Genomic DNA, 26,904 nt, shown 5'->3' with positions numbered 1-26,904 from the left:
GAAAGGAGACCTCTAGAGCTTCAGGCACAAACAAAAGAAACATTTACAATCAAGAATTTGGACCACATGGTTTGGTGACAACTACAAAGTCACACAAGTACAAGAATGACAGAGCTGTCCAATGAGTGATCACAGCAGGGTTTCTGACAACAGGCGTAGTGCTTATTTGTACAAGTGGAACTTATTTTCGCATACATTTAAGGAATGTGGACTTGTATTAAGACAATTTACTGCTGGCGGAAATGTAATTAAAGATTGTGCTAACCAAATAAACTGTAATTTGTTTTTAGTGTGCCACCAAATTATCTGCAAAACAAAATCCTAATTAGGTCAGCTACTTTTAAGACCAGGTTTGAATAGGTATCAAACCCCTTTTGGTTTAACTCAACTTCTAATCAAGAGCAATACAGTTTGTTTTTTTTAAGACATCCAATTTTTAAAAGAGATATTCACACACAAAAATATACTGCACCCTGGCATGATCCGATAGGCCACTTAACATTGAGAAACTACTGAATATAAGTTAGATCTGGTGAATGATTTGAGCATTTCTAAACACACCCCAGGAAGCACTGTATTCTTTCTCTTTCTCATCCCTCTATTATTCATACGTGTTCACCTCCAGTCATTCAAATGTTCAGTTCCATATGATGTCAATAGAGCCATTCACATCTCATGAATAAGGCAACATGACCTCCACAAGAGGCAATTGAACAGAATTAGCCACAACTAATTGAAAGTCTTCCTGCTTTAGGTTAAAGTCCTTATCTCCTTCTTCAATTGTAATAAAAACTACTAAACAAGACATCCCATGATAAGAGATTACATATCAACCTAAAACTCTCTACTTCTACTTTTTTTTTATTAAACTGAGGCATATTGACACAAAGAATATGCTTTTGATGGTCCATAGTTCTACAAATAAAGACTTTGATGAGCACAATGATTTAAAAACACAATTTCTTAAACTACCTGATCAAACTTCCTACCACTATTATTTGGATGTTAGGACAGTCGACTAGAGTTGTTTCCAGAGTTTCAAATTTCCACTGCAATTCTGCTACAGCCAAATCTCAGGATTAAGGATGGACTGCACTTTTGTTATTTTAACAGGATAGCTACTTTGAAAAAAAAGAAACACAAGTTTTGACTGTTTACATTTTGCACCAATCTTCCAACTTTAACAAAAAGAGAGTGGGAGAGAACAAGATGACATTTGGAACTAAACTACATTTTCTTCCTCGTTCTGGCAGTTGGCAGTGATTTCAGGTTTTCGGACTTCACATCTAGCATCCCCAAACTTGCATAACAGCACCCAGCGCTCTCTCCTAAACCTTCTGGACCTGCTGAGAAGCTACATAAATCACGCTCTCGGTTCTGAAACAACTCTAGTTCCTTCCCTTCCTTATCCATTGATCACTGTTGCCAACTTCTTACAGTTTGGTCGAAGAGGGGAATTTACTAATGCGAAATTAAGCCCAGGGTAAAGAACAACAAAAGGATGTCCACCACAGCTTGGACAGTGACCTAACTCTGTAGAGGGGGCTTCCCAAACGAAAGGAGCGCGTTCGATTACTAGTTGGGAACGCGAAAAGTGGCATGAACCTGTTAGAAACTATTGAGCCGCGGGATCATCCTCTCAAAGTGAGAACTGCGAACTCAGGGCGGCAGCAGGTTGCCAACTCTCCCGCCCCGGCCTGGCAGGGCGCGCATCTGAGCCCCCTAGGCGAGCTCCAGGCGCAGGACGTCGATTCTGCCCCTGGGAGTTGTCAGCGGCTGCATCCCCTCGCCCACCTGCGGCCGGGTGGGGCGCTCTCAGGGCCCACCTGCGCGGCCCGCCAGGCGCCGGGGGATGGAGGGAGACTGAGGCCCGGTCGGCTCCTTTTCCATCTCCGCGGAGGGCCGCTGGAGGCCTGGGCCAAGAGGAGGTGCCCTGGAAAAAGCTGCTGCGCGCCGAGCATCCTGGCCCCTCGCCCGCAGTCCCGAATCTCGAGTGGCTCCCCCTCCGCCCTCAGGAAGAATACTTACAGCCGAGCGACCCAGGGCGGGAGCGGCTCGGGCAGACGCGACAGCCGCTGGCGACTGCAGTCCAGAAGGTCCCCGAGGCAGCGGCACGGAACGGGGCACCGGTGCTCTGCGCCGACCCCAGAAGGCGGCCCCAGGGCCCCGCGGCCGCCGCCCTCGGCAGGGCCCGCGCATCCCAGCACCGCGCACAGCAGCAATCCCAGAGCCGCCGCGGGCGCGCGGAACGTCGGCGCGCCCATCGCGGTCCTGCAGTCCCTCGCTCTGACCCGGGATCCGCGCCGGCGCGCGCTCGGGGCCCTGCACCAACTTCCAGTCCTCTAACGCTCCCAGGTAAACCCCTTTCTTTTAGTCCTGGCAGTAAAGTTCTTTCATGCCCCGGGGAAGCGAGAGGGAAACCGAAAAGAACGGCCAGCTGCGGCAGAGTTGCAGTGGGAGCAGCGTCCGCGCGCCAAGGCCTCTCCTCGCCCGCAAAAGAAACTTTTTCGCCTCCTCCCCTCAGCGGAGCGCCAAGTCCCCGCGCGGCGGAGCCGAGGGGCGGGGCTGCCAAGGCCCGCGCGAGCCCATTGGCCTGCTGGGCGCTTCGCCCCCGTGGCCACGTGACAATAACAAGGCTCCCGCCCCGGGTCGGAGCGCTGAGAAAGCGGAGCTGAGATTGTAGGAAATTCCGAGTTACATTTTCCAGCCTCTCGGGCCAGAAGTCTCCACTACGTCCTGGGAAACATATATCAAATGGAGTTGAAGAGAAAAAGGGAGTGAGCAACCAAGTGAGCAAATATTAGGCCAGCTCTCGGAGTTGGAGGTATTTGGGGGCACTTAAGGGGAGTAAAGTTAGTTCTGTTATTAGGAAACCTTGCATTCCAAATTTTAAAATAAGTATAAATTATCCTACTATTCACAGAGGAAACAATGGTTTCAATAAAAATACAGTTGTTGGTTTTTTTTAACATTAACACTGGTCGCGTTTTTTCCGGATGTCAGTTCCAAAAGTAAAAAGAGTAATAAAATGAAAAAGTCATGGTATTGGAAATGGTATATTGAGTTACAAATAGACAGCGTTAGTGCATTGGATAGAGCTGGGGAGAAATTATGGGAAATGACCTTCTAATATACCGCGATGGCAATCACAGATCGCACGCCATAGGTACAAATAATAAAAGTAGTCACCATAATATTTCAAAGCCAAATGAAAACAAGGACCTTGCAGGAAAAATTAATATATGCACCATGGTTCACCTGTGCCTTGAGTGATGACAAATCCTGATTGAGAGTGCTACCAGGCTAGAAGTAGTACTTGCTGGATCCCTCCGCCAGGGGAGGATTCAGGCCTACAGGACTTGCCAGTGAAGTCTGTGCCTTGTCTTACTCTTGCAGGTGATTGAGCCCACAGGAAATGATGGAGACCTCAGAGATCATCTGGGAACACCCTCCTCCTCTGGGTGAGGAGCTACACTTGTTTGTGGCAAAAACTGAAAACTTACTTTTATACTTTCACCTCTGCACATTGTTTCTTGCATGTTGTCTGCCAAAGCATGCTTTGGGCTGCTTAAACTGCTCATTATTGAGGAGTGGAGATCGCTTGGAGAGTTGAGACTTGAACTCCAACTCATGCCCATTGATTTCCACTGTGGCAAATTACCTGTATGAACACACCATTCACGAGGGCGGGAAAAGACTCAACTGTGAAGTTGAGGCACACCACTTTAGATATGATACCCCATCCTCTTCTTTCCAGCTACTGTTAACATCCACCCCACCGCCTTTTTTTTTTTTTGATGATGTACAATTAGAAAATATTTATAATGAGGGTACTTCAGTTTTGAGTTATTATTTTGCCTGCTTGGGAGTGTCAAGGCACACCCCAGTCATGGTATGGATTTTCCAGCCCAGTCTCTCTCATCTATTTCATATAAGGAAAATCAGGCTTAGTGCATTGGAGTTTTTAAAAAGAAGAAAGATGCCATTATACACGTGCCATTAGATGTAGGCATGGTGCCACGAGTATGGTGGCCTGCTCATTGATGTGTCACGCATGTGACAGATGATCAGAAATTGGGTACCATTTGGGGGGGGGTTGGCTCATTTTCTTTCCCCATTCTATACGCTCCTTATATTACTTCATCTTCTTTTGTGAATTGCATTTACATCCATATTCTGATATTTACCACAACTATATTTCTAGCCCAGATCTTTCTCCTAAACTCTAGACCCATGTATTTCAAGTCTCAACTTGAATGTTCAAATGTAACAACATATCTAGAATTAAATTTCACCACCCCTGAAACTTACTCCTTTTCCTCCTGAGTTCACTATCTCAAGGAATGATACCTGCCTCCATTCAGATGACTACTGCCCCAGAAGCCTAATTCACATTTCCTCATTCTCACCACCACCCCTACAATCAATCAATTAGCAAGTCCTAATGAAGCTAGCAACTAAATATATCTCCTATCTCTATAGACATTATGCAAACTCAGCCCCCTATCAGCTTCTTGCTTGGATTACTGACACAGCCTCTTTCCTGTCTGGCATTCCAGTCCTTTCTCCACAGTGCAGTCAAGTGATATCCCAGAAGCTCAAATCTGCTTCTGTGACTCAACTGCCTAATTCCTTTCTCTTGCTCCCATTGTCCTCAAAGTAAAGCTTAAATTCTTTAGAGTGACTTATGCAGCGTTTTTGTGTGCTTGGCCTCTACTTACCTCTTTAACTCATTTTATTTGCTCATCTCTCTTTTACTCCAGGACCTATCTGCAGTTTTCTTCCCATGCTGTGCTCTTTCCCTTTGGCCTTCCTTCACATGCTGGTCCCTCTGTCCAGATCATTCTCTGTCCCTCTTTTGTCTGATTGGTTGGCCCTTCGGCTTAAGCATCCCTCTTTTGGAGAAGGTTTTCCTGAGTCCTGTTTTAGCTATCCCTCGAATGCACTCCCAGCACATCCGGTATTCACTGGAATGTAATTGGTCATTTTCACTTTAGTACTTACTAAATAATGCTTAATGTGTGATAATGACTTTCCATATAGCCATGTATCCTATATATCCTTTACGGGTTTTACCAGTTACGTGATGTTGATTAAGTTACTTAAATTTTCAGTACCTCAGTTTCTTCATCTGTAAGTTGGGGATACAATAAACACTCTCTTATCTGATTTTCATTTATCAGTTTACTGGATTAGCTGTTATTCTCTGTTCCCTCTCTAAGATTTATGGACTAATGCCTAAGACTAGCTGAAATCTAGTGGCTACCGGCCCCTCCCTAGTCCTCTCTTTGCAAGTTTGCTCCTACCCACTGGAGTTCCAGTCTTGTTTATATCTATAATTACACAATTAAATATTGCATCTACCAGAAGTAACTTCATTTCTATGATAATGAATTTGAAGCTTTGGAAAGATTCTTTACAGGTAATCACTAACATGCAATGCTGTCAGATTAGATTTGGGTGAGACAGTTGTAAAAACTGGGGAGAAATTAGAAATCTAGATTTCTTCACACACCTTGCTTTGCAAGCATCTTTAAGTTCTTGTTCCACTTTAAAGGCATCATAATTGGGAATCAATTAGCAGAGGATGTTTTATGGGTGTGGCTTGTGCTTGCTCAGAAGTTCACATGGTTTTTGAGAGAGCAAACGATGATACAGAAAGTCATTGTTGCACATTAAATATAGCTATTCTCCATCTCAGTATATCCTGAACCATTCAGTCAATAGAAAGACGAACTAGTGCAACATGGAAACTTTAAATCAATGTAATATTTTCACAAACTAAGATTTCCCAAACCCTTCACAAACTACAGGGCAGAACCTCCATGGCGTGTCTCCCTGAGCAGGTGAGGACTGAATGTCTTTGAGGTCTCTCACAGCCCTGTGCAGTTTCTTTTAGTACCTAAACAATAGGGATGAAGACACAGTGCCAGGAAAGATGGTCTGTATTAGAGGGAAAAAAGGAACATACAATTTTGTTTAATCTCCCCAAATTTATCAGTGAATAACTGTGACCCCCAAAACAGCCTTAATGTATCACTGAATTCTCTGATCCTCTCATGGTGTAGTTATTCTGTAGTTATTCACAATAACTACATACACGCGCATGCGCGCGCGCGCACACACACGCGCACACACACACACACACACACACACACACACACAGGGTGCAGTAGTATCAAATGGCAATTTTCAGCTCTTGTGGCTAGTCTTTCATAAACAAGGATTTAGTGTGAGGTGATCAGATTCATTTTGAATGTAGGTCTTTTAACGTTTGGATTAAAATGCGATCACGTGTTGAATTTCTCTACTCCTTAGAGGTTTATACAGGTTAACTGGGTAGTTGAAAATTGACTCTCCATTGGAAATGATCTAAATCACACTGGACAGTTTCTCATTTATAACTTTGTCTTGGAGAATGGCAAGGTCCTTCTATTTTCTAAACAGCCTCCCACCCTCCATTCTGTGGTTAGTACAACTCAGCCCCAGTGCTCTTTTCAGTTTTCCTGTTTTTTTTTTTTTTCTCCCTCTGGCAAGTGTGAGACTTTCTTATCTTGAGTGCTGGCAAGGGCAATGACTCACCGATAAAAAGTAATAGAGGTGCTAAGCTGTCAGTTTTAACATCCAAGGACAAGAATGAAAGCTAAACACTCAGTACTTGCTTTATCATTACAATGAATGACACAGTTTGTGTAAGTGTGAACTGTGAAAAGGGAAAAGAGATAAGGCAAAGGAGGAAGAAAAGCACAAAAATCCCCAGATACTGATGCCAAAAGCAAATGTTGCTGTACTCTGTAACCTAACCATATCTTTCCCATTCATTAAGGCATTTTAGAAGAAATAGAGAGCCTCCTTTTCTCACAAAAAAGTTACCATGCTTCACTTAAAGAGCAGGAGAAGAGAATCTTACTTTGCAAAAACGCTGCAATGAACATGTTTGAACTCTTTAGAAAATATTTAGAAAAATGAAGATAGCCACGCATCTGTTTCTCTCAAGTTGGCCAATTGTGGGAAATTGCTTGAATTGAGAACAATGTTATCTGCGTGTTCACTTAACTATAAATTAAACATATGATAGCTTTTATTTTACTCATTTCTCAAGTCACCCGCTAGGAATAATATGTGCCCTGAGGAAAACTCATATGGTGGACAAAACTGGGGTCCCTGGAAATCACCTCAGTGGAGGCTAGAGCTGCTGGGAGCTGGGAGCCCTGTGGTGGAGGTGGGAAATGGGTGAAGGCTCACAGCGGCTGTGACCCTCAGATTTTTCTCAATGGTGAGTGTCCTTCCCCAGGAACAGAGCATTTCTGTGTGTGGTCTTCAAATTTCTCCACTCCTTTAAGGACCTCAGGATATTTTCACTTCTTCCTACCCTGTTCCATGTCTTCCTCTAGCCAGCAGCAATACTAAGACTCCCCTGGGAATCTCAACACATAGATAATAGCCCACCCTGTCAGAAATGCAGAAATCCAAATGCTTGAGAACTTGTTACAGGGGCTGCAAGGTGGTCCCAAGTCTGACACTGAGGTCAGAAGCCCTGTAACTTTGGCTGACCGAACAACTCTATGCTTCATTTTCTTTACCTGTAAAACAGGGTGACGAATGTTACATCAGTACACTATAAAGCTCCTGATAGATTCTAGTGACTATTACTTAACTCTCAGATTGCTGCTTTCTTTTCATTATTCGGGGAGATAAAGTGAGTGAACTACAGAAACATTCTCCTGCTGGGATTATTGACCAAAAGAATGTTGGAATTAAATAAACCCTCAACTATTTGTCCTAAGTAACAGGAGGGAAAGAATTAATGCTAAGATGGAAAACAAACCGAAAACATTTTTTAACTTTCATATAAAACCCTTAATTTGTGTGTTAGGACAGCATACTGTACAGATCCTGAGATATTTTAATAGGAATTTTGTCATGCCGTATCAGAAAGTTACTGTATAACTCAATTTGTTATGATTTGTGCCATGAGGTCAAAAAGAATGATTAGGCATATTTACTAAAAATATTCCCATATCCCTCCTGGGAACTTTTCTGAAGAATATTTTTCTCCCACTTCTTAGATGAACAATTGGCCTATATACTAAGAATTCATTTGCATTTCCAAACCAGAAGAGGGCTTATACATGAGTTACTTACTGCTTTTATTTATAGTTTCATTCTCTTACACATTGGATATTCACCCAGGCCTGACTATCAAATTATTAAGGTGACTTTGTCATGAATATTCTCAAAATCAGGTTCCCTGAATTCAAAACTCTGTATCTGTCCCTAAATCTAAGAATCACTATCAAGCTACAGAATTCCCAATATTGTTCTGTGCAAGTATTTTCAAATAGAGAATGAAGAAGGATTTTCAGCTTTATGGGGTCCCTTTCAACGTGACATTGTGCTCCTATTACACTGAGGCAGAACAAATACTTTCCTGCTAAAATCGTAAGTTTTTAGCCCAGAGATTTACACACTTCTATTATGTTTAAACATACATACAAAAAGATTTCCAGGGAAATACTGACACAGAGCATGAAGAAGCTTTCAAGGGGACCTTGCTTATCTCCTTGCCCCCAGCACAACCAAGTCTGCAGCAGGCAGCCTCCTCCACTCCCATGGCAGTGATTTCAGACTTGAACAACCTTTTCAGTCTGAGCATTTATCTTTAGAACCCACATAAATGAATTCCTTCTGCTCTCTTGCTGCCATTTGAGCTTTTCTGCTTCTTCTGGGCAAAACAGAAGCTATTACCAGAAATAGTCCTTAGCTTTCCTCTTTGCAGATTAAATAATTGCAGTTCTTTTTTAAATTTTATATTGGAATATAGTTGATTAACAATGTTGTGTTAGTTTCAGATGTACAGCAAAGTGATTCAGTTATACATATACATGTATCTATTCTTTTTCAAATTCTTTTCCCATTTAGGTTATTACATAATATTGAGCAGAGTGCCCTGTGCTATATAGTAGGATCTTGTAGGTTATTTTAAATATAGCAGTGTGTATATGTCAATCCCAAACTCCCAATCTATCCCTCCCCGCTACCCACCCCCCCACCTGCCCCCAGTATCCATAAGTTCGTTCTCTAAGTCTTTGAGCCTGTTTCTCTTTTGTAAATAAGTTCATTTGCATCATTTTTTTTTACATTCCCCATATAAGCGATATCATATGAGTGTGGCTTTGTCTGACTTACTTCACTTAGTATGATAATCTCTAGGTCCATACATGGTGCTGCAAATGGCATTATTTCATTCTTTTTAATGGCTGAGTAATATTCCACTGTATATGTGTACCACATCTTCTTTATCCATTCATTTGTCAATGGACATTTAGGTTGCTTCCATGTCGTGGCTACTGTAAACAGCGCTACAGTGAACACTGGGATGCACGTATCCTTTAGAACTGTGTTTTTTTCTCAATATATGCCCAGGAGTGGGATTGCTGGATCAGATGATAGCTCTATTTTTAGTTTTTTAAGGAACCTCCATATGGTTCTCCATAGTGGTTGTACCAGTTTACATTCCTACCAGCAGTGCATGAGGGTTCCCTTTTCTCCACACCCTCTCCAGGATTTATTGTTTGTAGACTTTTTGATGATGGCCATTCTGACCGGTGTGAGGTGATACCTCATTGTAGTTTTGATTTGCATTTCTCAAATAATTAGCAATGTTGAGCATCTTTTCATGTGCCTCTTGGCCATCTGTATGTCTTCTTTGCAGAAATGTATATTTAGGTCTTCTAATTGCAGTTTTTTAAAAATTTTAGAATTTTATTTATTTACTTATACAGCAGGTTCTTATTAGTTATCCATTTTATACATATTACTGTATATATGTCAATCCCAATCTCCCAGTTCATCCCACCATCCCACCTCTGCCACTTTCCCCGCTTGGTGTCCATGTTTCTTCTCTACATCTGGTCTCAACTTCTGCCCTGCACCAGTTCATCGGTACCATTTTTCTAGGTTCCACATATATGCTTTAATATACGATATTTGTTTTTCTCTTTCTGACTTACTTCACTCTGTATGACAGTCTCTAGATCCATCCACTTCTCAACAAATGACCCAATTTCATTCATTTTTATGGCTGAGTAATATTCCATTGTATATATGTACCACAACTTTTTTATCCATTCGTCTGTTGATGGGCATTTAGGTTGCTTCCATGACCTGGCTATTGTAAATAGAGCTGCAATGAACACTGGCTGCATGTGTCTTTTTGAATTACGGTTTTCTCTGGGTATATGCCCAGTAGTAGGATTCCTGGGTCATATGGTAATTCTATTTTTAGTTTTTTAAGGAACCTCCATATTGTTCTCCATAGTGGCTGTTTCAATTGACATTCCCACCAACAGTGCAAGAGGGTTCCTTTTCTCCACACCCCCTCCAGCATTTGTTGTTTGTAGATTTTCTGATGATGCCCATTCTAACCGGTGTGAGGTGATACCTCATTGTAGTTTTGATTTGCATTTCTCTAATAATTAGTGATGTTGAGCAGCTTTTCATGTGCTTCTTGGCCATCTGTATGTCTTCTTTGGAGAAATGTCTATTTAGGTCTTCTGCCCATTTTTGGATTGGGTTGTTTGTTTCTTTAATATTGAGCTTAATGAGCTGTTTATATATTTTGGAGATTAATCCTTTGTTCATTGATTCGTTTGCAAATATTTTCTCCCATTCTGAGCGTTGCCTTTTCGTCTTATTTATGGTTTCCTTTGCTGTGCAAAAACTTTGAAGTTTCATTAGGTCCCATTTGTTTATTTTTGTTTTTATTTCCATTACTCTAGGAGGTGGATCAAAAAAGGTCTTGCTGTGATTTATGTCAAAGAGTGTTCTTCCTATGTTTTCCTCTAAGAGTTTTATAGTGTCCAGTCTTACATTTAGGTCTCGAATCTATTTTGAGTTTATTTTTGTGTATGGTGTTAGGGAGTGTTCTAATTTCATTCTTTTATATGTAGCTGTCCAGTTTTCCCAGCACCACTTATTGAAGAGACTGTCTTTTATCCATTGTATATGCTTGCCTCCTTTGTCATAAGTTAGTTGACCATAGGTGCCTGGGTTTATCTCTGGCTTTGCTATCTTGTTCCATTGATCTATGTTTCTGTTTTTGTGTCAGTACTGTATTGTCTTGATTACTGTAGCTTTGTAGTATAGTCTGAAGTCAGGGAGTCTGATTCCTCCAACTCCGTTTTTTTCCCTCAAGACTGCTTTGGCTATTCAAATTTGTGTCCCCATACAAATTTTAAGATTTTTTGTTCTAGTTCCATAAAAAATGCCATTGGTAATTTGATAGGGAGTGCATTGAATCTGTAGATTGCGTTGGGTAGTATAGTCATTTTCACAATATTGATTCTTCCAATCCAAGAACATGGTATGTCTCTCCATCTGTTGGTATCATCTTTAATTTCTTTCATCAGTGTCTTATAGTTTTCTGCATACAGGTCTTTTGTCTCCCTAGGTAGGTTTATTCCTAGGTATTTTATTCTTTTTGTTGCAATGGTAAATGGAAGTGTTTTCTTGATTTCACTTTCAGATTTTTCATCCTTAGTGTATAGGAATGCCAGAGATTTCTGTGCATTAATTTTGTATCCTGCTACTTTACCAAATTCATTGATTAGCTCTAGCAGTTTTCTGGTGGCATTTTTAGGGTTCTCTATGTATAGTATCATGTCATCTGCAAACAGTGACAGTTTTACTTCTTCTTTTCCAATTTGTATTCCTTTTATTTCTTTTTCTTCTCTGATTGCCATGGCTAGGACTTCCAAAACTACGTTGAATGATAGTGGTGAGAGTGGACATCCCTGTCTTGTTCCTGATCTTAGAGGAAATGCTTTCAGTTTTTCACCATTGAGAATGATGTTTGCTGTGGGTTTGTCATATATGGCCTTTATTATGTTGATGTAGGTTCCCTCTATGCCCACTTTCTGGAGAGTTTTTATCATAAATGGGTGTTGAATTTTGTCAAAAGCTTTTTCTGCATCTATTGAGATGATCATATGGTTTTTATCCTTCAGTTTGTTAATATGGTGTATCACATTGATTGATTTGCGTATATTGAAGAATCCTTGCATCCCTGGGATAAATCGTACTTGATCACGGTGTATGATCCTTTTAATATGTTGTTGGATTCTGTTTGCTAGTATTTTGTTGAGGATTTTTGCATCTATATTCATGAGTGATATTGGTATATAATTTTCTTTTTTTGTAGTATCTTTGTCTGGTTTTGGTATCAGGGTGATGGTCGCCTCATAGAATGAGTTTTGGGTTGTTCCTCCCTCTGAAATTTTTTGAAAGAGTTTGAAAAGGATGGGTGTTAGCTCTTCTCTAAATGTTTGATAGAATTCACCTCTGAAGCGACCTGGTCCTGGACTTTTGTTTGTTGGAAGATTTTTAATCATAGCTTCAATTTCATTACTTGTGATTGGTCTGTTCATATTTTCTGTTTCTTCCTGGTTCAGTCTTGGAAGGTTATACCTTTCTAAGAATTTATCCATTTCTTCCAGGTTGTCCATTTTTTTTGGCATACAGTTGCTTGTAATAGTCTCTTAAGATGCTTTTTATTTCTGCAGTGTCTGTTATAACTTCTCCTTTTTCATTTCTAATTTTATTGATTTGAGTCCTCTCTTTTTCTTGATGAGTTTGGCTAATGGTTTATCAATTTTGTTTATCTTCTCAAAGAACCAGCTTTTAGTTTTATTGATCTTTGCTATTGTTTTCTTTGTTTCTATTTCATTTATTTCTGTTCTGATCTTTATGATTTCTTTCCTTCTGCTAACTTTGGGTTTTGTTTGTTCTTCTTTCTCTAGTTCCTTTAGGGGTAAGGTTAGATTGTCTATTTGAGATTTGTCTTGTTTCTTGAGGTAGGCTTGTATAGCTATAAACTTCCCTCTTAGAACTGCGTTTGTTGCATCCCATAGGTTTTGGATCATCGTGTTTTCATTGTCATTTGTCTCTAGGTATTTTTTGATTTTCTCTTTGATTTCTTCAGTGATCTCTTGGTTATTTAGTAACATATTGTTTAGCCTCCATGTGTTTGTATTTTTTACATTTTTTCCCCTGTAATTCATTTCTAATCTTATAGCTTTGTGGTCAGAAAAGATGCTTGATATGATTTCAATTTTCTTAAGTTTACTGAGGCTCGTTTTGTGACCCAAGATGTGATCTCTCCTGGAGAATGTTCCGTGTGCACTTGAAGAGAAAGTGTAATCTGCTGTTTTTGGATGGAATGTCCTGTAAATATCAATTAAATCTATCTGGTCTGTTGTGTCAATTAAAGCTTCTGTTTCCTTATTAATTTTCTGTCTGGATGATCTGTCCATTGGTGTAAGTGAGGTGTTAAATCCCCCACTATTATTGTGTGACTGTTGATTTCCTGTTTTATAGCTGTTAGCAGTTGCCTTATGTATTGAGGTGCTCCTATGTTGGGTGCATATATGTTTATAATTGTTATATCTTCTTCTTGGATTAATCCCTTGATCATTATGTAGTGTCCTTCCTTGTCTCTTGTAACATTATTTATTTATTTATTTATTTATTTATTTATTTATTTACAGTATTTGGGCCTCTCATTGTTGTGGCCTCTCCTGTTGCGGAGCACAGGCTCCAGACGCGCAGGCTCAGCAGCCATGGCTTACGGGCCTAGCCACTCTGCAGCATGTGGGATCTTCCCGGACTGGGGCACAAACCCATGTCCCCTGCATCGGCAGGAGGACTCTCAACCACTGCGCCACCAGGGAAGCCCCATTCTTTATTTTAAAGTCTATTTTATCTGATATGAGTATTGCTACTCCAGCTTTCTTTTGATTTCCATTTGCATGGAATATCTTTTTCCATCCCCTCACTTTCAGTCTGTATGTGTCCCTAGGTCTGAAGTGGGTCTCTTGTAGACAGCATTTATATGGGTCTTGTTTTTGTATCCATTCAGCAAGCCTGTGTCTTTTGGTTGGAGCATTTAAGCCATTCATGTTTAAGGTAATTATCAATATGTATGTTCCTATGACCATTTTCTTAATTGTTTTGGGTTTGTTTTTGTAGGTCCTTTTTTTCTCTTGTGTTTCCTACTTAGAGAAGTTCCTTTAGCATTTGTTATAGAGCTGGTTTGATGGTGCTGAATTCTCTTAGCTTTTGCTTGTCTGTAAAGGTTTTGATTTCTCCATCGAATCTGAATGAGATCCTTGCCGGGTAGAGTAATCTTGGTTATTGTTTCTTCCCTTTCATCACTTTAAGTATATCATGCCACTGCCTTCTGGCTTGTAGACTTTCTGCTGAGAAATCAGCTGTTAACCTTATGGGAATTCCCTTGTATGTTATTTGTCCTTTTTCCCTTGCTGCTTTCAATAATTTTTCTTTGTCTTTAATTTTTGCCAATTTGATTACTGTGCGTCTCGGCATGTTTCTCCGTGGGTTTATCCTGTATGGGACTTGCCGTGCTTCCTGGACTTGGTTGGCTATTTCCTTTTCCATGTTAGGGAAGTTTTTGTCTATAATTTCTTCAAATATTCCCTCGGGTCCTTTCTCTCTCTCCTCTCTTTCTGGGACCCCTATAATGCGAATGTTGTTGCATTTAATGTTGTCCCAGAGGTCTCTTAGGCTGTCTTCATTTCTTTTCATTCTTTTTTCTTTATTCTGTTCTGCAGCAGTGAATTCCACCATTCTGTCTTCCAGGTCACTTATCTGTTCTTCTGCCTCAGTTATTCTGCTATTGATTACTTCTAATGTAGTTTTCATTTCAGTTATTGTATTGTTCATCTCTGTTTGTTTGTTCTTTAATTCTTCTAGGTCTTTGTTAAACATTTCTTGCATCTTCTCGATCTTTGCCTCCATTCATTTTCCAAGGTCCTGGATCACGTTCACTATCATTATTCTGAACTGTTTTTCTGGAAGGTTGCCTATCTCCACTTCATTTAGTTGTTTTTCTGGGGTTTTATCTTGTTCTTTCATCTGTTACATAGCCCTCTGCCTTTTCATGTTGTCTGTCTTTCTGTGAATGTGGTTTTTGTTCCACAGGCTGCAGCGTTTTTGTTCCACAGGCTACAGGATTGTAGTTCTTCTTGCTTCTGCTGTCTGCCCTCTGGTGGATGAGGCTAACTAAGGGGCTTGTGCAAGTTTCCTGATGGGAGGGACTGGTGGTGGGTAGAGCTGGCTGTTGCTCTGGTGGGCAGAGCTCAGTAAAACTTTAATCCGCTTTTCTGCTGATGGATAGGGCTGGGTTCTATCCCTGTTGATTGTTTGGCCTTAGGCGACCCAACACTGCAGCCTACTTGGGCTCTTTGGTGGGGCTAATGGCAGACTCTGGGAGGGCTCACACCACGGAGTACTTCCCAGAACTTGTGCTGCCAGTGTCCTTGTCCTCCCGGTGAGACACAGCCACCCCTCGCCTCTGCAGGAGACCCTCCAACACTAGCAGGTAGGTCTGGTTCAGTCTTCTGTGAGGTCACCACTCCTTCCCCTCCGTCCCGATGCGCACACTAGTTTGTGTGTGCCCTCCAAGAGTGGAGTCTCTGTTTCCCCCCATCCTGTCGAAGTCCTGTAGCGAAATCCCGTTAGCCTTCAAAGTCTGATTCTCTAGGAATTCCTCCTCCTGTTGCTGGAACTCCAGGGTCAGAAGCCTGGCGTGGGGCTCATAACCTGCACTCCAGTGGGTGGACTTCTGTGGTATGTGTTCTCCAGTTTGTGAGTCACCCACCTAGCAGTTATGGGATTTGTTTTTATTGTGATTGCGCCCCTCCTACCATCTCATTGTGGCTTCTCCTTTGTGTTTGGATGTGGGGTATCTTTTTTGGTGAGTTCCAGTGTCTTCCTCTTGATGATTGTTCAGCAGTTAGTTGTGATTCCGGTGCTCTCGCAAGAGGGAGTGAGAGCATGTCCTTCTACTCTGCCATCTTGAACCAATCTCTTCTGCAGTTCTTCTTAATTCTTTCTCCCACACACTACTGTTCCTCTAGCACTCTTGTGAGGAACAGAAATGTCTTCCTTCTGTTTATTTGCCTTGTAAGATGGAGTGGAAGTAACAGAAGCTTGCACCTCCACAAATGAGGATATTCAATATTTGTCAAGCTCTTGCCATTCTTATTATTCTCTAAATATTCAGTATGTATTAACTCAGTTATTTCTTGCATCCACCATGTAAGGTATCATCCCTGTGTTAGCAGATAAGGAAATTGAGGTATGGAGATCTTAAGGAATTTGTCTGTGGTAGAGCTGGGATTTGAACCCAGGCAGTTTGACTCCACAGTGTACTCTCTTAACCACTGTGCTCACTGCTTTCCACTAGTGTCAGAAGGAGCAAGGGTTTCCAGGGTCTTCCTCAGTGCTCAAGAGAAGGGGGATCCAGTCAGCAGACTCGGATCGGTAAGGGAAGCAAGGAAACCTGCCTGGTAATTCTTGAAGATGATCGATTGCAGTCACTCCCTCGCCTTTCCTTCCGTCCTTCTTCCCTCCTGTCTTCATTGATCCATGTTTGGGAAAACATACTTGTCTTATGCAGATGTATGAATTAGTCACCTTAGGTTCTGCTTTATAAAAGTTGGTGTCCCTGCCTGGGTATCAGAGTGGTGCTTGAAATCTCACCATTAGAGATTAACTATCTATGCTCAGGCATGACTGTCTCCCTAAAGTTCTCTTCTGTAATGTCAGTACACCCCTACTTCCAGGAATGTTGCATAAGGTGGTGTTGGCATTTAGGGTCGGTGTTCTGTGAAACTAAATATGGCTTGCAGAAGAACATTGGTGGTTGATAGTCAGAAGAGACAAAAAGATGTAGAAAGGGAAACAGGCTTTGCTTTCTTTACAATTTTGTCTAGGGCTGTACCTAACTAGGGGAACCATGAATGGGATATGTGTGATCCAAGAAGGCCAGAGAAATGAAATAGTAATACTAGAGGTTATATTTCAATTGTTGAGACACTTTGCATGTGATAGCAGAGTTCTCTTTTAGTTTTTGGTTTATTAGCTAATGCTAATTTTTATGCTTTTTTAACTCTTGTATAGGATATGGAGAAATTTTTTTTTAAGTGTCCAAGATTGGCTAGTTTTGAATTCTAGTTTCCCAAACAGCTTTTTGAAAAAGGCTACCCTTCAAATCCATTGCTCCAGGAGCAACTCAAAGGCTTCCCTTCTTTAGGGGACTTTGCCCAGGTCCCTTCAGTGATGTTTGAATTAGAGTCTTTCTCTCATTCAAAGACCCAACTCAAGTTATAAGATAGTAGCTTTCATTATCTTCACTTATACTTATTAAGCCATCCGTCACCATGACAAATAATTTTATTATGAATAATGTAATAGACATCATGAAAATGAACTTGCTGTAATTCCGATAAAAATCTATATTTTCTAATATTATAAGAGAAAATGCTAGAGATACAAGCTACCCTGTGTTAAAAGTTGGGAATTAATTTTTAATGGATTAGGAGCTGTCATCTATGATTTTATGAGACTCTACACAAAAATAATTAATTTAGAAGTGTATTGATTTTTTCATATATTTCTTAAATATGTTATTAAAAATAAAGTTTAGCTGAACAGTTTGTCCTAGAACATTAAATTATTTAATGTAGTGGTAAAATTTTTAAAAGCCAAGGAGTATCTTAAAAACAGAAATTTGTACAAAACCTTTATTTCACCTAATGAAAGTACACCTAGGAAGTTAATGGAAACATGGATAATTATAATTACATTAAATGCTGGCGGATCTGTTCCAAAAGGATTCTATAGCATTAGAAGTTGATAATTATTTTCCTGAAGTTTGTGATTACTCACTGAAATTCATATGCTTGGGAAGAGAACAATAAAATGTACCGTATTTTTTCCTTGTAACTTTGAATCTTTTCCTGTAGTGTTAGTGAGAGTAGATGTTAATGTCTCAAGGTGCGGGTAGAATTCTCCATCTTGTTAGTAATTATACTTGACTTCTTGTGATCCAAGATGAGAATGTTAGAAACAAAATTATGCATAATGTGAACATACTGACTGCAGTCACAAAAGCTCTTCCTAAAAGTTTTGCCCTAGGCAAAAACATAATTTTTTTAAAAAATCAGCTTTTATAAAATCCCTCAAATGTAGCCTGCTTGACTCCATTAGAAATAACTGGAATAGCCTAAGACAATCCATATTTGGGAACTCAGATGTGTTTTATATGTGACTAGATCTGAAATTAAGAGCAATCATCTTCTTGAAACTCATATTTAAAAGAATAGAAGGAGGTTTAGTTCATAGAATCTTTAAACTATCTATCATCTTTTATTATCCTTAGCTCTAAAACTTTATATTGAATATGATTCCTCTGTCTACCCTTTAGAAGGCATAGGATACAATGAAACAATTAATAGATACTAGTATTTCTCCAAGGGTGGTCAGTATAACTCTAGCATCAGTTACAGGGGAGGCTTACCCACATAAAGACTATTTGGCCCTTTTCCCAACTTACTGAATCAGAAATTCTACAGATAGGTTCTGAGGATCTGCATTTTAACACACCCTCCACAGTTTGAGAATCTGCAACGTGCTCCTCTGGAATTGTTGGGGACTAATTTTCCTGTATTACCACGTAGCATTTCTTGTGGTTTCTTTCCATGGGTGATGAAACCCTTACCATGAGTGCCTGAAACTCCTCTCTCTTCCCACCCTGCTCTGTCAAATGTAGACGAATCATAAAGAGCAAAGAAAAAGACACTATGATTCTATCGTGAGTGATTGAGGTTGCCTGGGACCAGTATGGAAATTTGGAAAAAAAGAGGGATACTTGCCCATATGTTTACACGGATGAGGAGAATACATTTTGTGGTGCCAAGCAATAGATACTTAGATGATAGAGAACAACATATGCTGCTGTACGAAGAAATGTGTACAGTTAGCCAGGACTGAAATATCAGATATCCCAACAGGCCACACTATTCAGTTGTCTAAGACAAAAGAAGTGCTTAAATAAAAGTTGTGGAAGATCCAGAGATCAGGAAATTCCTGAGTATATTTCTATTACAACACTCATCAGAGGATGTGTGACTCTGTGTGTGTGTGTGTGTGTGTGTGTGTGTACTGGCTTCTTCCCCATGATGGGAGCTCGTTGAACCTTTGAGGCTCTAGACAGGCAGACAGTGATCCGTGAACAGCCATCTCAGCTGGTAGCACTGCCTGTCCCGCAGCCACGGACTCCTCAACTCTTCTCTTTCTCTGACAGCTTACAACCTACCTCCCTCATCAGCAAGTCCTGTCAGCTGTGTTTTCAGACTGTGTGCTGATTCTCACTAGTCTCAGCACCTCCACTCCCACTCGCCTGTTCCAGCCATAATCCTCTCTGCCCTGGATTCATGGAAGAGCCTATTACCCAGTCTCTGATGCCTCTCTTGCGTCCCCATAATCAGTTCTTCACCAAGCAGCCCAAATCTTCTTTTTAAAGATAAACCAGGGGCTTCCCTGGTGGCACAGTGGTTGAGAGTCCGCCTGCCGATGCAGGGGACACGGGTTCGTGCCCCGGTCCGGGAAGATCCCACATGCCACGGAGCGGCTGGGCCCGTGAGCCATGGCCGCTGGGCCTGCGTGTCCGGAGCCTGTGCTCCGCAACGGGAGAGGCCACAACAGTGAGAGGCCCGCGTACCGAAAAAAAAAAAAAAAAAAAGATAAACCAGATCCCTCTCCTCTCTTGCTCAAAATCTTCCCGTGGTTTTTCTCACACTTGGAATAAAATCCAAAGTTTTCCCCGTGGTCCACGAGGCCCCACAGGATCTGCTTCTTCCCCAACCTCATCTCCCACCACTCCGCTGATATTGAACCACTCTCCCTCTGGCAACACCACCCTTGCTCCCCTTCCTTTTATTTCTGGAACATACCAAGGTTTTTCTCACTTGAGGACGGTGTCTGCTGCTGTTCACTGGACCTAGAATGTGCTTCCCTGTAGCTCGTTCACCCTCTAGCTCGTTCTTGCCTCACTAAGGTCTCCGCTCAAATTTCACCTGCCAGAGAAACTTTTCTTACTACGCCTTCAAAATAGCTTCCTTCCCCTCCCTGCCCCCGGGCAATCTCTAGTCCTTACCAGACCTATTTTTCGTGTTTGTAGTATCACTTTCTGAAATTACATTGTACATATATTCTATATGTATATATATATTACTGCTTACATCCTCCACCAGAAGGCAAGCCCTCTGGCTCTCAGCTTGGTTCTGTTGACCACTGAAACTCCATGTTAGAGCAGAGTCTGGCGTGGCTTAATAATCAGTCAGACTTCATTGAAGGTCTGCATCCCCAAAGCTGTCACATAATCTGAGGTGTGTGTACCTGGCTGAATGTCTAAATGAGTGACCGTTAGAAGCTTTGCGTTTCTGGTTGCAAATATTTCCCTGGAGCAGAATGTGCTCCTTGCAGATGAGTGCCCTTACGTGGTCCTCCCCTCTGCCTCCTTGATCATATTCTCCCATTGAAACACATTTATTTTCTCCTAATTGGAAGAAGGAAGTCAAGGAGAAGGCTAGTTCTCATTAAGTGAAAAGGAATTTGGGGCTTATTTCATCCTGTAGGATAATCTGATGCCGCCCAACAGAGGGATATAGGGTGACATTCAAGTTATCATGAAACAAGTCAATATCAGAGATAAGCCAACAGAGACTTTATAATGGGCCTTTTCCATTTGTTTCTCTCTTTCTTATTCTATATCAATGAGAACCCAAATAGCCTATAAAAATCCACCTGTTATTGGTATTCTTCCCGGTACAATTTCAGATTCCTCATCAAGATTCTCAGAGGATACCAGTTTAGGTTTTAGACACTAACAGCCTCACTGTCACATTTCTAAGCAGAAAGTCTTTATGGGACAAAAAACCTTTAGAACATGGGTAATTAAAAGGCTGAGGAATCTTGGGCAGTACAGTGGTCTTATGGAAAACTGTATTGCTATTAATACTTTAAGAAGTGTCTTGAGATTATCATCTGCTGTCATAGGGGGAGAAGTATGGCCTTTGAGAATCTTATCCGAAATATTTGGAAAATGACATTAACGGTGAATGCAAATAGAATCATAAGATTGCTTTATGTTGCAATTCTCCCTCATCCTTAGAATCAGTTTGAGGATAATTTCGCATTGGTAGACAACTGCTTCCCACATGTGAATTAAGGTTAAATTATACCAATGATGTCATTGATGTGGAATAAAAAGTGTTGTGATTTTTAGTGATGGATATTTCACCACAGCTGTGAACAATGTGTTCCATAAAGACTGGTATAAGTCTCCCAGGAGCCCTGTTAAAACCTTACCCATGCAACTCTTTTAGCAACATAATAATGATTAAAAATGGATGCAAAAGTCATTTACCCACAAGGTCAGCATTTTATGTATTTCCTAGTTAATAAGTAAGAAAAAAGGTTCCAATATTATTATACACATGATATATTAGGCTAAAGTCCAGCACATACTTTATTATTAAGCAAGTGTGCAAATTAAAATAAGAGGGTGATCAAATACAGTAAGAGTGACTTTCTGGTTTGAAATAAAAGTATAAGCACACAGTGACTTTGAACTTTAAATATTTGAAGAAAAATAGCCTGGGTCAAAGGTAGAACTAGATTTTTTTTTTCTTTAAAAGCTCTAAGACTGCCTGCTCTTATTTTGGTTGGATTAAAGCAGATCTTTAGCATTACCGTAACCTGGGTCAGAGCCAGCCTGGGGGGGATGGCTATGTGCCCAGCAGACCCACTCTGCGGGAACTGCCACGGTGGCCCTCTCCACAGGTGTCCTCCACGGAGCACAGTTCTCTCCTTGTGGGGTCTCAATGATTCACCACCGAATTTTCATTGAAGAAAGAGAGTTTCTCAAAATGGGAAAAGGAAAACAACACCCAGCAACCAAAAACAGGCAACTGTATTTAGCATAGAGAAAGTGAATTATTCCTTTTATGTGCTGTCCTTCACCTGTATGTCCAGATCGGATGTGACGTGACTCAGAGCAGATTGCAGCCTTTGCCCAAGACGTCTCTCTGTCTGGGTCCTACTTGGCCACATTTTCAGAAGGACTATTTATTTGAGTCATTTCAAAAATAAAGACTCCTGGGTTGGGGTTGTCTGGGGGTGATGGTTATCCAGGATGGTTGAAGGCTCAAGAGTGACTGTGAATAATGCGTTTGCCATCTGTGTTCCGAGCTCATGTATTCACGAGTTCGGAGAATGCACGAATTATTTCTAGATGATTTATCGCAGTATCTCCTGATCTAGCCAAGTGCCTAGCACCTAGCACATTTTATGTACTCAGAAGAATGTGTGTGTGTGTTGAAATGAATAAAAGGAAAACGAAGAAACTTAAAGTGGGAAAATGAAAATGATGCTAAGTATCAGGTCTAAAAGGTAGTATGTGGCCATTTTCAGGGAACTACCCAGAACTCTGACCCGGAAGAACGAGGCTGTTGAACACAGGACAGATCAGTGTGGGTGTTCAGGACGAAGACATGAACTTTGCAGGGTAAGGATATTGGTTGCCTTTCTCAAATGTCCTCATAGTGTGGGAACAAGGCTGGCCTGGCAGTTTCCGGAAACCTTTCATGACAGCACACACACCCCAGCGGACACATCTCCTCCTCTGGTAGGTCCCATCCAGGAATACTTGCCTCCCTGAACAGTGCCTTCTGTCCTTGTGGCATCCCCTCCTCCTGCTTTCCCGGCCAGAGAGTACATAAATCTTAAGAGCACCATGGATTGGCCTCTAGGCCTGAAAGACATAGAATGGTTTCCAAAGACGCTTAATTTGCAATCAGGAAGTAGCTCAGACATCCAACTATTTTGGCTTAATTAAGAAAAAAGATCTTTGACAGCTACAAGTGGAAAGTTCTTGGGACGGGACAACCTTTAATAGCCCCAGACTTGGCAACTTTCAAGAGAAATGCTGCCAGTTCTGATTTTAAAACGAACGCTATATTTCTGCAACATTTAAACAATTGGTTGATTGAGTGAAACTGTCTCCCCAATGTAATTTGACGACATGTAGATGAACAGACGTTTGATTAATTCATCTTCCAATCACTTGTCAAGATGTTGCAAAAGTGGGCTGATTTCTGTTTCGCACAACTGAGATTTATGATATCATTAAAGAGCTAAGGTTCAGTGACTTTAAATTATGCTTGAATTATGACTTAATGTCTTACATTAATAACGGTGGGATATGAAGATTTTCTTTAAAACTTAGTGTGACTTTTTTGGCTTTTAGTGACATTTATCAAGGATAAGTAGGTGCTGAGTGCTCAAATGCACTTTAACCATGCTTTTATCTTATGCTTAGAAAACTACAATAGCCTCTTTGTTTTGCATTTTATGATGCTAATCTCTTTCCTCCAGTCTATCCTATACTGTTAAGGAGATGTCCTTAAATATTATTTAATAGTATAATTTTCCTCCTCAAAAACTTCAACACTATATATGTGTACAAATCTCATTATAACCAATCTAAGTGAACATATGGAAAATAATAAAAGTATCGACAGATATACATGAAGGTGATGAATATGGAATGTTTGGTTGCATTTTAGAAATTCTTGTTCCTTATCTGTGTTTTCTTATTTTCTGCAATGAGTACATCTTGCCTATGTAAAACTTTTTTAAATTCCCTTTCATATTTTTAAAGTTTCAATAATTCCCATTTCCTTGATTAAAAAAAGAAACAGGAAAGGGACAAAAAGTGAAAAGCATATAGGAAGAATATAGAAATAATCCAGATGTATTAGTAATCACTATCAATATAAGTAAACTAAACTCTCCAGTTAAAAAACAAATGTCATTCTCCAAAGAAGACATACAGATGGCCAAGAAGCACATGAAAAGCTGCTCAACATCATTAATCATTAGAGAAATGCAAATCAAAACTACAATGAGGTATCACCTCACACCGGTCAGAATGGCCATCATCAAAAAATCTACAAACAATAAATGCTGGAGAGGGTGTGGAGAAAAGGGACTCCTCCCACACTCTTGGTGGGAATGTAAACCGGTATAACCATTATGGAGAACAGTATGGAGGTTCCTTAGAAAACTAAATATAAAACTACCATATGATCCAGCAATCCCACTACTGGGCATATATCTGGAGAAAAGCAATTTGAAAAGATACATGCATCCCAATGTTCATAGCAGCACTATTTACAATAGCCAAGACATGGAAGCAACCTAAATGTCCATCAACAGAGGAGTAGATAAAGAAGATGTGGTACATATATACAATGGAATATTACTCAGCCATAAAATAGAACAAAATAATGCCACCTGCAGCAACATGGATGAACCTACAGATTGTCATAGTGAGTGAAGTAAGTTAGGCAGAGAAAGACAAATATCATAAGCTATCGCTTTTATGTAGAATCTAAAAAAAATGGTACAAATGAACTTATTTACAAAGCAGAAATAGAGTCACAGATGTAGAAAACAAACTTACAGTTACTGGGGGGAAAAAGGGGGAGAGGGATAAATAGGGAGATTTGGCTTGACATATACACACTTCTATATATGAAATAGATAACTAACAAGGACCGACTGTGTAGCACAGGCAACTCTACTCAATACTCTGTAATAACCTATATGGGGAAAGAATCTAAAAAAGAGTGGATATATGTATATGTATAACTGATTCACTTTGCTGTACATCTGAAACTAACACAACATTGTAAATCAACTATACTCCAAGAAAAATTTTTTTTAAAAATCAAAAAAAAAGTCAGATTGAATTTTTTTTAAATAAATTTATTTATTTTTGGCTGCGTCGGGTATCTGTTGCTGTGCGCAGGCTTCCTGTAGTTGCTGAGAGCGGGGGCTACTGTTTGTTGCGGTGTGTGGCTTCTTATTGCAGTGGCTTCTCTTGTTGCAGAGCACAGGCTCTATGGGCTCTAGGCATGCAGGCTTCAGTAGTTGTGGCACATGGGCTCAGTAGTTGTGGCTCACGGGCTCTAGAGCGCAGGCTCAGTAGTTGTGGTGCACAGGCTTAGTTGCTCTGTGGCATGTGGGATCTTCCTGGACCAGGGCTTGAACCCACATCTCCCACACTGGCAGGTGGATTCCCAACCACTGCGCCACCAGGGAAGCCCCAGGTTGAATTTTAAAACAAAAAAATTCCAGCTATATTCTTCTCATAGGATATATACTTAAAACTTTTGGATAAAATTTTAAAATCAAAGGACAGAAAAAGTTTATCATTCAGTGGTAAACAAAACAAAGTTGGTATGGTTATTTTATTATCATAAAAAGTAAACTTTAAGTCAAGAGGCATTCCTAGGGATGAAGACTTTAAGTCAATCCTAAGATATAATAGTTCTCTTTTATATGCACCTAATAATGTAGTCTCAGATTGTACTAGGGGATCTTATAATACATCTCTCAGTAACTTATAGATCAAGCAAACAAAAACATCAGCAAGGAAATAGAAGATTTGAAAAGTATGATTAACAAGTTTGCTCTATTTAACATTATCAGAGAACATTGTACTCTATAACTGAAAAAAAAATTTTTTTTCAAGCATACCAGGAACCTTATGAAAACTGACTACATTCTAAAGCATAAAAGTACTCTCAACAAACGTCAAAAGATCGGTATCATATAGCTTATATTTCTTAAACACAATCCAGTGAACTTAGAAATTGATAACAAGTTTGAATCTAAGTTTCAAACTCTTAAAACACATAAAACACTTAAAAACACAATTTCAAAGAACTCATAGATTTAAAAAAACCTAATTAAAATTATAAGTAGAAGTAAATGGTAACAAAAATATTATATAGTAAAACTTTTGGTAGAAACTAAAGTAAACTTTGGAATGAGTTTTATCTCCTTAAATACTTTCATCAGAAGTAGGCTCAAAAGTAATGAGCTAGATTGTTTATCCAATAATACAATGTTGGTTTAATAGTAGAAATTATTTAATATAATTTACTATATTAACAGATTAAAGGAGAAAAAGTAATTATATTAATAAAACCAGTTAAAAACAAGTTTGACAGAATTCAGCATTCATTCATGATAAAATGCCTTAGCAAGCTTGGAATAAAATTGAACTTTCTTAACCTGAAAAAGGTCTTATACAAAAGTGTACAGTAAGTGTCATACTCAACGTGAAGTGTAAGAAGCATTCTTTTTATAACCCAGAACAAGCCAAAGATGCCTACTGTCATTGCTTCTAACCAATATGAAATCAATGAGAGAGTTTTGCAAGTTTATTTGATACTGAAATAAAAACACGAACTCAATTCTATATCCATGTACCTACAACAATCATGAAATGTAATTAAAATAAAACAGAAAAATACGTTTTTTCTGGTATCCCCCAAATCAACAACAATTGCTAATCACCGCCACCAAAAAAACCTGTCAAAATATGCATGCCTTTTGTGGAGAAAATTATAACATTTTGTTGTATGATATTAATAAGACCTAAACAGATACATATATACTATGTTCTCAGGCCTTACATTATGAAAAAGTGAATTCTCTCAAATTTTACCTAAAAATTTAAAGTAATTCTAACTTGGTTTTCATGGACTTGAATAAAGTAATTCTGAAATGTATATGGAAGAGCAGAGATGATTAATGTGGTGTTACTTGCTCAGCCAGATGTTGGGACAGTGTGTGTTGTCATAGAAAAAGACAGTTAGACCAATAGGAACAAATAAAGAAACTGGACAGATTCCTTTCTATTTGGAATTTGAATTTTAGAAGAACAGGCATTGTAAATCAATAGGAAAAGGAAGAACAATGTAATAAATGATGCTGGGAACAGTGATAATCCCTGTGGAAAAAATAAAATTGGAGTGCTATCTCATCTCACACACAAAAATTTTAATTCCAGGTGGATTAAATGAAATGCAATATTTAAAACAAATACTTTGAGAAGACAATATAACAGAGTATCTTTATATTCTGGTGTTTGGGTATGGAAGTGTCTCTTAAGATATTTAACGT

The 26,904-nt window shown here is 39.9% G+C and overlaps 1 protein-coding gene and 1 long non-coding RNA gene across 2 annotated transcripts in view; one reads left to right on the top strand and one right to left on the bottom strand.

Moving 5' to 3' along the window:
• Window positions 1-2,487, bottom strand: part of LRIG3 (leucine rich repeats and immunoglobulin like domains 3) — a 46,420-nt gene extending 43,933 nt beyond the window's left edge. Inside the window, exon 1 of the mRNA XM_030866442.2 lies at window positions 2,029-2,487. Within this exon, the coding sequence (XP_030722302.1) occupies window positions 2,029-2,264 (236 nt within the window). The 5' untranslated portion in view covers window positions 2,265-2,487. The remainder of the gene's footprint in view (window positions 1-2,028) is intronic.
• A 168-nt stretch (window positions 2,488-2,655) lies between these two features.
• The window catches only part of LOC132597912 (uncharacterized), a 451,325-nt gene continuing 427,076 nt past the window's right edge, over window positions 2,656-26,904 (top strand). The window contains exons 1-3 of the long non-coding RNA XR_011377757.1: window positions 2,656-2,789; window positions 3,397-3,461; window positions 22,339-22,432. This is a non-coding gene — a long non-coding RNA (uncharacterized lncRNA). The remainder of the gene's footprint in view (window positions 2,790-3,396; window positions 3,462-22,338; window positions 22,433-26,904) is intronic.

The sequence above is a fragment of the Globicephala melas genome, chromosome 10, assembly GCF_963455315.2.
Source record: "Globicephala melas chromosome 10, mGloMel1.2, whole genome shotgun sequence".
Taxonomy (NCBI): Eukaryota; Metazoa; Chordata; class Mammalia; order Artiodactyla; family Delphinidae; genus Globicephala; species Globicephala melas.
The sequence above is the reverse complement of the archived record's forward strand: the minus strand, read 5'-3'. Positions and strand labels throughout refer to the sequence as shown.